Source organism: Citrus clementina, unplaced genomic scaffold (genome assembly GCF_000493195.1).
Source record: "Citrus clementina cultivar Clemenules unplaced genomic scaffold, Citrus_clementina_v1.0 scaffold_3, whole genome shotgun sequence".
NCBI classification, from domain to species: domain Eukaryota; kingdom Viridiplantae; phylum Streptophyta; class Magnoliopsida; order Sapindales; family Rutaceae; genus Citrus; species Citrus x clementina.
Window position 1 is genome coordinate 37961360 of NW_006262339.1, and position 9711 is coordinate 37971070.

Here is a 9711-nt window from a genome sequence, read left to right on the forward strand (position 1 = left end):
ATGTATCACATCATATGAATTCTATAGTAAGTATGCATTAATTATGGGCGAAAAGATACCCATACTAAGGATAAACGTACTTGTGAAATTATATCATGTTTGCTGTAAACAATGTTATCAATCGAAAGTCAAAATCTCAAAATAGATCTTCCAAAAGTAAAAATATAGAGCAAAGAAAAGAACTGGGTGTGATGCTGGATTATTTATCAAGCTAAATAGGAAGAAGAATAATTGGTTTGTTAATCATTTTATTGAGTCTCATAGTCATCTGTTTGTAATGCAAGAGTGTGCCCATATGATATCTCCTCAAAGAAAAATAACAGCTTCACAAGCGAAGGAAGTAGGCTTGGCAAAATAATCTAGGATTTCACTTAAATCTACATATAAGATGATGGATATGCAAGTGGGAGGGCGAGAATCTCTTGGACATACAAAAGTATATCAAAATAATTATCTTAGAACAAAGAGACAAAAAGATTTAGTGTATACAGAAGTAGGGTATTTATTGAAATATTTTTCTGATAAAACTTTAAAACATCCATCATTTTTCTATTATATACAGCTAGATAATGAGGAACAGATCACAAATATATTACAAGCAGATGCTAAGATGATTATTGATTATGGCCAATTAGGAGATGTTGTAAGTTTTGATACAACTTACAAAGTAGATAAGAAAATCAACCATTCGCAATTTTTGTTGTATTTAATCATCATCGACTGACAATTGTATTCAATGTATGATGAGATTGCCGATTCATTTATGTGATTGTTTGACATATTTTTGAAGGCAATGTCTTGGAAATCACTAAAAATGATCTTTATAGATCAAGATGTTGCGATGACTAAAGTTATTTCTCATGTAAGCGAACCACACGTTTCATGCATGACACATAATGCAAAATGCCTTGAACCATGTAAACAATGCTTTTAAATGTCCTGAAGGGTTAAAAATTGCATTATCTATGTTCATGGAGTCTATTAAAGAGGAAGATGAGTTTTTTAGTACTGGGAATGCAAATGCTTGAAGAATAATATGTGCGTGATAATAATTGGTTGAAAAGCATATTTGAGTTAAGGGAGAAATGAGCTTATGCATATAATAGGCAATCATGGCCAGGTGGAATCAGTAGCACCCAACTTAGTAAAAGTTTTAATGCTAGCGTAAAGATTACCTCAATGTAAATCTTTTAATTGTACAAGCAAGAGAGGTTTATAGAAATATATATCAAGAGTTTCAAGATGAGCTTGAAGAAGCTATTGATTTGTGCATACAAAATTCTGTTGTAGAAGATGAATGTTTCCTTTATGCAATTATTATGGACAAGCACTTTAAAAAGTGCTGTGCAAAAAAGGAGATTAAGGTCACATCATCTTGTAATTGTATGATGTTTGAGAGGAAAAGGGTCTTATGTAGTCATGTGATTAACGTTCTTAGAGATATTATGGATATCAAAGAATTTCTTCTTAGCTAGTGTATCTTAAAAAAAAATAGATAAAAGAAGTAAGAGGTGAATCTACTCAAGACATTCATGAGGGTGAAATTTAAGCTGATCCTAAGTTGCAACAGACATGTATATATAAAGTTTTGTGTTCCACCTTCCCTAGGGTTTCAATTAGAACTCCTAAGAGAGAAAAAACATACAAGCCGGCAAATGAACATGCAATTAAATTAGGAAAGCTAATTGAAGAACTTTCGAGTTTAGAAATGGATGGTAATAAAAATGAAAAAATAAAATTCAGAACTCTCTTCTTGTTAAACCCGCAAAAGGGAAAGGGCTAAAAAGCAAAAGAGTATTCTCGCCCTGAATGGTTGACGAATCGTGGAATTTCTATGTTGAGAGTGGTGGGTGGGAAAATAAAAAGTTGGAAGGATACGAGTGAAAAATAACAATTACCCTATGCGGCACGCGATTGTCATGCCGTAAATTGGTGGGCTACCATTAGCAATATTTGTGAGTGGAGAGCCCAATACTTGTCAGTGGAGGGCCACACTTTATGCAAAGTTGTGGCAGCTCTTTTTCTTTTTTCTTTTTTCTTTTTTTTTTAACAATTACCTCTTATATTGTTAATAAGTGATTAAGAAAATTATTTTATTTCCTTTTCAGTAACAAAAAATTTAAAATTATTGAATAGCTCGAGTGGATGTTGAATTTGAAATTTTCCCTACCAGAACTGTATTAAATTATTCAATTCACCATCAAAGTGTTAATCTCTAATTCATCAATTTATTTTTAGTTGTTTCGCTTACATTGAAGAAAGAAACATTTAATGAATCAATATTTTCTATATATTTTATCAAAATATACACATGCAGCAGTAAAATATAAATAAAAAATCACTCTAATTTATTTTCACAGAATATAAAATAAATAAATAAAAATATGAGTGATATGGGTTGCTCATGTTACGATGAATAATAACACTATACTATTATTGGAGAGTTGCGAAATCGTGTCACGGATCATAAAGGCAAATCATAAACCTTCATTTTATTTGGAAAATTATATAAAAAAAATTCTTTTGAAATTCTTTTTAAAAAAATCCAATTTTAAAATTGGGTCGGGTCGAATCGGATATCAAGATCCGAGCTTGAAAAGCGATACAGAATGACGAATATACCCTCAAGTCACTCTATGCTCAACTACCATGACCAGAACCTTTTTTTTTTTTTTAATTTTTTACTCGCTCTCTTTGGAAAATAGAAAACGAGCTTGGACTGAGAGAAAGTTAGCTTGGGGCTTTGCTTGTTAAGGATAATACGATCTTAGAATTTGAGAGTAAACCCTAATTCAAGGTAATCCCACAAATCTTTTTTTACTTTCGGTTGATCTTTATTTTATTTTGTTTGTTTATTTTGGTTAAATATTCATTTTCCTCGCTCTGGCCTTTGAGTAAACGGGAACAGGACTTAAATATTGCTCAATTTAGATGATTCTGAATTTGGCCGAAGACACTTACTACCGCTGACAATATTTTTTGGAACCTTTGGGATTGGTCATTCGCCATTGCAGCAGCTACAGTTGAACCGGGATCGTGGAGAGGATGGTTGGAAATTCGTTAGTCCAGGTTTCAACATGCCCCGCTGTGTTATCTTCGATGATTGCTCAATCTCGTAGTTCTTCAAATTTCTTGCCCTGTCTTCCGCCGAAACCAAAGGCAAAAGTTACCCGCATAAGAGCCTTGTCTGCTGATGCAGGACATGACCGACCGCCGTCTTCTTCGGAAGGAAAGAATCCGCTCACTGCCGTTATGGACGTGCCTCGGAATATTTGGAGACGAACATTACGTCCGTTGAGCGATTTCGGGTTTGGTCGGAGGAGTGTGTGGGAAGGTGGGGTGGGATTGTTTCTTGTGTCGGGCACCGTTCTTCTTGCCCTCAGTTTGGCTTGGTTGAGGGGGTTCCAGCTGCGGTCTAAATTCAGGAAGTACCTGGCTGTGTTTGAGTTTTCGCAGGCTTGTGGTATATGTACAGGAACACCTGTGAGGATTAGAGGGGTGACTGTTGGCAATGTCATCCGTGTGAATCCTTCTCTTAAAAGTATTGAAGCAGTTGTCGAGGTGTGTTTCAATACCATAATTTTGTCGTGGATGTTTAAGTCTGGTTATCTTTCCATTTTGATAGTGACGTATCTGAAACGTGTTGCAAAAAAAAAAAAAAAAAAAAAAAATTAGCTGTTCCACTTAGTTCATCTTTTCACTTTAAATGTTGTATTCTTTTGTAGGTTGAAGATGAAAAAACAGTTATACCACAAAATGCTCTGGTTGAAGTGAACCAGTCTGGTCTTCTGATGGAAACTTTAATCGATATAACACCTAGGGATCCAATTCCAACACCTACGGTTGGGCCTCTGGACCCAGAATGTGTTAGGGAAGGTCTAATTATGTGCGATAGACAAAAGATGAAGGGACATCAAGGAGTAAGTTTGGATGAACTGGTAGGGATAGTCACCCGTCTTGGACGAGAAATGGAGGGAATTGGTATTACCAATAGCTATTTGCTGGCTGAGCGAGTTTCTTCTGTAATTGAAGAGGCAAGGCCACTTCTTACAAAGGTGTGATGTGCCCTTCTAACTATTTTTTTCTTTTTTTTTTAATTTTTTTCTGGTTTGAATGATAATAACTGATTCAGAGTAGTTGAACAGGACATACTTGTAGCGTAAATGTTAAACCATTTCGTGAAAAGATTAGGATTTTGCTAAGAAATTTGAAAATACAATGTTCTGATCTTTTCCTCTCTTAGGATTCCTTTGTCATTTGAATTTTTGTTTCAGGTATTTGTGGGAGAATTTGTACTTGTTAAAGAATTAATTTAGGTGATTTTGTGAAAGATAAATATGCAGGCCATTAACCAAAAGCTATTAATTTAAATATTTTAATCAAGCAAATTTTCCCTTTTTCACTGTGTAAAAGCATTATTGAACAAGATCCAAATTTCATTCTCGGTATTTGATGTATGCTCATGCACAATTCTTTGGCATTGATGTAGTGATGTCTCAGATTCAAGCCATGGCTGAAGATGTCCAACCTTTGCTGGCTGAAGTTCGTGATAGTGGTCTGCTTAAGGAAGTTGAGAGTTTAACCAGAAGCCTGACACAAGCCTCTGAAGATTTGAGGTGCAGTCTCCCGTTCTCCTCTGTTCATTTCTTATTTTGGCATACATGTCACATCACACGGTCACAATTTGGGGAAAAAAATTGTAATTCCCATAGTATAAAAGAGAAAGTTATTAATGTAAGGAAGAAAGAGATTGATATTCCTGACTTTGTGTGAGTTTATGAAAGCTATATGGAACTTTTGCACCAAGAATGACTTGCATCTGACTTGCATAACCTGAGTGTGAGGTTATGACCAGGCCAAGAAAAAAAAGTGCTTGCCTACGTGAACAGAGGTGCAGAATATTAAAAGTCACTCTTTATATGTTGGCCTGGCTGTAAGTAGGATAAAAAAAAATTACAACTGTAATGAGAATTGTGATATGTGTCCGTGAGAAAAACACATAGATGGGCAATTAGGAGATGTCAGTATGTATTGCACTTCAAAGACTGAATGTCCATTCTCCAGGCCTCTAGCTGTCAGCCTCTCGTATAAACAGATGAATATAGTTGTAAAATTTGAGATATATTCTTGTTTCAATTTCAAAGGCTGATTTGTGTGTTTTGAGACCTGGTGAGGGAGTCATATAGCTGTTATTCTTAACTTTGTCTTGAAACAGTTATTGTTGAGAAACTGATTCCAGATGTTCACATTGAGTCAGTGGCCCTGTCAAATTTTCACCATTAGCATGTAAATCAATATTTGATCAAAATTTGGCCACAAACATTGCCTTGAGAAAAAGGCTCAACAGTAGACACAAAATGGAATGAATCTGCAGTTCCTCTCACTTTCTCAGGCAGACAAGTGCATATGGATGCATTTTCCTCCCTCTCCCTCCCTCTCCCTCTCTTTTAGCTGAAAGGCTGATAGACAATCCACATTACTTTTTTTTTTTTTTTTAATTGCAGACGGGTGCATTCATCAGTTATGACCCCTGAAAACTCTGAAATGATACAAAAATCTGTGTACTCTCTGATTTTTACTTTGAAGAACATTGAGGTAAAATTTTACTCTCTATACGCTAGTTACTTGATTCTTCAACTGTTCTTGGTTAAATCTATATTTTCACTATTTGTCCCATCTTCTCCCTCCTTCCATCACTGCAGAATATAAGTTCCGATGTTCTGGGTTTCACTGGAGACGAGGTTACAAGACGGAATCTGAAGTCACTTATAAAGTCCCTCAGCAGGTTACTTTAAAGACTGTGATACGTGGAAAGAAAAGATACAAGCACATAATAGTTGATTAGATGGTAGGTTGGTAACAATGATTTTTAGCCTTCATTTATTGAAGGTTAGAGAAACTCACGTGTCAAAAGTCTTGTTCGCATGAAACGCTGGGAAAGTCTCAATGCTTAGGTAGTTGGCACATTCTTTTATCTGATGGAAATGTGAAAGCAAGTTTTGTTCAATTTCTCTTCTTCCCAAATTAGTTGTGAATGCTTTGCTGCGGAAGCTTTATGGATATAGAAAAATTTGTTGCCAAGTTGAGAACATTTTCACTGTTTTGCGCTTGTAGGAGATTGTAATTCAACTATTTCTGCTGTCTGGTTCAAAGATGGAAATTTTCTTTATTTTCTCTCTATCATAATCTTCTTTGACTTGAAACATTTCCCTTTGATTTTGAAGGAACTTTACGCCGAAATTGCTTCATTCAAGTATTTGATGGTTGTTTAGACAAAAGCAGTTTATTCTCATCTCATTCTTGCATTTATCCTAAGTATGTGTAATATCATTTAGCTAAGATTATAAAAAGTTCAACATAACCCTGCTGAGTACTGGATTTAAACTCTGTAATTGCATGTTGATCCAACTTGGGATTTGGTTATTGATGCATGTTGCCAATCTAACTCTTCCTGGTTCAAAAATTTCAAGTTTAACGCTTCAGTTTCTAATACTACAAAAATGTACTCTAGCTATTATACCCAGTGTCTCATCGTCAAGACTCGTTCTCTGTCCTGCTTCCAATTATTAGTTGGTGAAATATATTCTCATCGAAAAGGACATGTGCCCATAGCGACTTAACCTCAAATCTTCCAAGCCACCCACCTTGTGGCCCTCTCTCACACCACAATTAGGACTCTTATCCTCTGATTATTCGATAGGGACAGAAATTTCTTTCACAAAACGTGAGTGGACCGGATATATTTTTTTAATATTAGTGCGGTAGATATATGTTAATATAGAAATAGAAATATAAATTATATCATAATAGTTAGTTTTTTTAGGGTTTTTTTTATTATAAATATAATTAATTGTTGATGCATATTAGTTTTCTGAAAATAAAACCTCGAATGCTATTGAAATAACTTAGGGGGTTCATGGGTAATATAATTACAAATGAAAGCAAGCGGTATGCTTTTGAGTTGTTTAGTGCGTGGTACATGAACCGGCATTTTCAATTAGTAGGCATGACTATAAGTTAGAAAAATAATCATTGATGTATGAGACTTTAATCCTTATTGTAATTCAAGCACAAGACAATACCCCACATATCTCAAGACTTTGTATGCATTGAGATTCCACATGCTTTAAATATTTTTCTCAATTCTTGATTGTAACATGGATGTGTGTGTGTGTGAAGGTGTGCATGAATAGCTGTCACCCCAAATAATAAAGCAATTTTTTTTTTAATTTTGAATTTTTAAAGCACTATAATATTTAATTTTGAAATTATTTGTCAGTTGATGCAAAATAATTAACATACTAATTTATTTCATTGCTAATAATTGATGGATTTTTTTTTGTTTGCCGACTATCTAACGTTTAATTACTTTTTAGTTGATTCAAATATGAGGTGTTTGTTGGTTCATTTGAACTGTTTTTTTTTTGTTATATTTAGATTAAAAAATCAATATTTAATGACCTTTATATAAAAAAATTATTATTCATCTATTTATTTTCCCATTTTACTTGAAAAAATACTAGAAAGTAAAAAAAATAAAAGTATTTGAGACCAATTAAATCCAAGTTATCAACAACCACCGGCACCAATATGAACACAAGAAGTACACGAGTTTCAGGTGAGAGTGAGAAAGAGACGGAAGTCAAAATAATCACATGCTCTCGCCGTTTACTGTATTTAGTTTGGACGTATGTTATAAATCCTGCGTGTCATAATCATAATGGCTGACACACGTATCAGTCCTTGACTGATCTCCGCCGTTGTATTTGACACCATTGGTCCGTACTCCCCGTTCATAAATTTGTTTAATATCAATAGCAAATTTAGGATCCATTTGGTATTGTTTTTGAATCTATATTTTTTGAGAATAAAAATAAAAATGAAAATGGTGTTTTGCAGTTGCTGTATTTCAAATTTAAGTATGCGTCTGGTATTATTTTCTGTATCTTATATTTTAAAATTAAAAACAGTAATATGCGTTCGGTAGTCACAGTTAAAAATGATAAAAACAGAGAATATGCGTTCGGTAATACTTTTTTCAAAAACAGTTTTTACTATTAAGCATTTACATCATATTTATACTTATAAAATAATTATTTAGCTAATACATACACAAATACAACATAATAATTTAAAACAAAATTATTATAAAAAATTTACATGATGATAAAGTTTTAGAATTAACATTAATTAAAAAAAATTACATTGTCATTGTTTTTACATCATAATTAAGATATATATTACAACACATGATTTAAACAAAATAATTATAAAAAAAAACATGATAGACATTATACATTACGTATGTAATCATGCCACATAGAAGCTGCAATTCTATCTCTTGTAACACTCATCTCGGCGACACTTGCTGGAGATAAATCAATATTAGTAAGTGGCCTACTAGTGCCTCCTTCTTCGTTGGTAACCAAATCTTACACATCAAAGTCCCCAAATAACCTATCATTATTCTTCATTGAATACACATAAATTAAGCAAAGTTTAAAATTTTTGAAAACATAACATTTATTTTTTGTAGCAATTTTCCCCTATAAAATAAAAATCCAAGCAAATAATTTATCCAAATAACCTCCTAAAAAATATCACGACATAAATAAATAGTTCAAACGTACAAAACTCATTGAAAGTCATCTTCGGATAATAGCATAAAAGTGTACACATTTCTATTTGCTACAACATAGTCACAAAATAATAAAGTGATATAATAATTGCAATATAATCACAAAAAATGTGGATTGTGTTAAATAACCCAAGTATTATATCCACATTCCCAAATACTATTGCAAACTATCATTGTTAAGTTATAAATGCATGCTCCCCAATCAAAAGGCTAGCTAAATAACAGACAGTAAATTCTTGACACCATTTACATCCTTCAATGCAGCAAATTTCTCAAGTTGATTTGTTGGAGATGAAGGAACTAACAAAATGTCAATTCCTTGATCAATGCCACCAGCTTTTACTTTCCATGAAACCAATGTCATAGGCTTTGGATCATCAGCTTTTACAAATGTCACGTCTGGCTCCTTACAGCAAGTTTCATCTAACTTCAGTTTCCCAATCCAAAGTCCATAGTCCTAAGCATTTGCAACTATTTCAAGCAGATATTGTTTCAAGCATTTGCACAAGTAAATTTCACAAGCATCAGCTTTTACAAATCTTCGGTTTGAATAGTTCAGTCTCTTCAATTTGCTTCAATACTTGTTTCTGAAATACCAAACACGAAGCCAAAATATTACAAAATAGAGATTTAATTATATAAATCTTGATAATTAACAAGCTTTAATTACTTTCTCTATTTTACTTAAGAAAACACTAGCATATTCTTGTCTCCAAAACTTAGCAACACACTTGACCAAGTTTTTAAATCAAAGGACACTGATTTAAGTAGAACAAAGTGCAAAGTTTCAACACCCTTTACATCCTTCAATTTCACAGCAGGACATTATAAATGCAAAGAAAACATGAAGTTTAGACAATCTGTGTGCAGCCAAAAGGCTAGCTAACATTTCAAAATCAACCAAGAATGCCACCAAAATTCAGTAACATATTTGCATAGCTTTCTCTTCTGATAGAATAATTGAAAAATTCCAACATATATGATGATGATATAGGTCCACCGAGATTAAAGCTATCATGTAAATTAGGTAAACCCAACCCAAATGAGATATAAAATAATCCAAAACCCAAATC

General features: G+C 33.4%; 1 protein-coding gene across 4 annotated transcripts; it reads left to right on the top strand.

Annotated features, from left to right (window-relative positions):
* The first annotated feature begins 2662 nt into the window (after window positions 1-2662).
* On the top strand, window positions 2663-6160 carry LOC18048783 (protein TRIGALACTOSYLDIACYLGLYCEROL 2, chloroplastic). Of its 4 annotated transcripts, none has more exons than XM_006442907.2 (6): window positions 2665-2797; window positions 2909-3561; window positions 3726-4055; window positions 4501-4616; window positions 5505-5595; window positions 5703-6160. In XM_006442907.2, exons 2-6 carry the CDS (start codon window positions 3046-3048, stop codon window positions 5793-5795), a joined length of 1146 nt encoding a protein of 381 aa, XP_006442970.1. In that variant the 5' UTR covers window positions 2665-2797; window positions 2909-3045; the 3' UTR covers window positions 5796-6160. The 4 variants fall into 4 exon arrangements, with proteins under 4 accessions (XP_024045537.1, XP_006442970.1, XP_006442969.1 ...); XM_006442906.2 differs by having other exon boundaries at window positions 3015-3561; XM_024189768.1 differs by lacking the exon at window positions 2665-2797 and having other exon boundaries at window positions 2834-3561.
* The last annotated feature ends 3551 nt before the right edge of the window (window positions 6161-9711 follow it).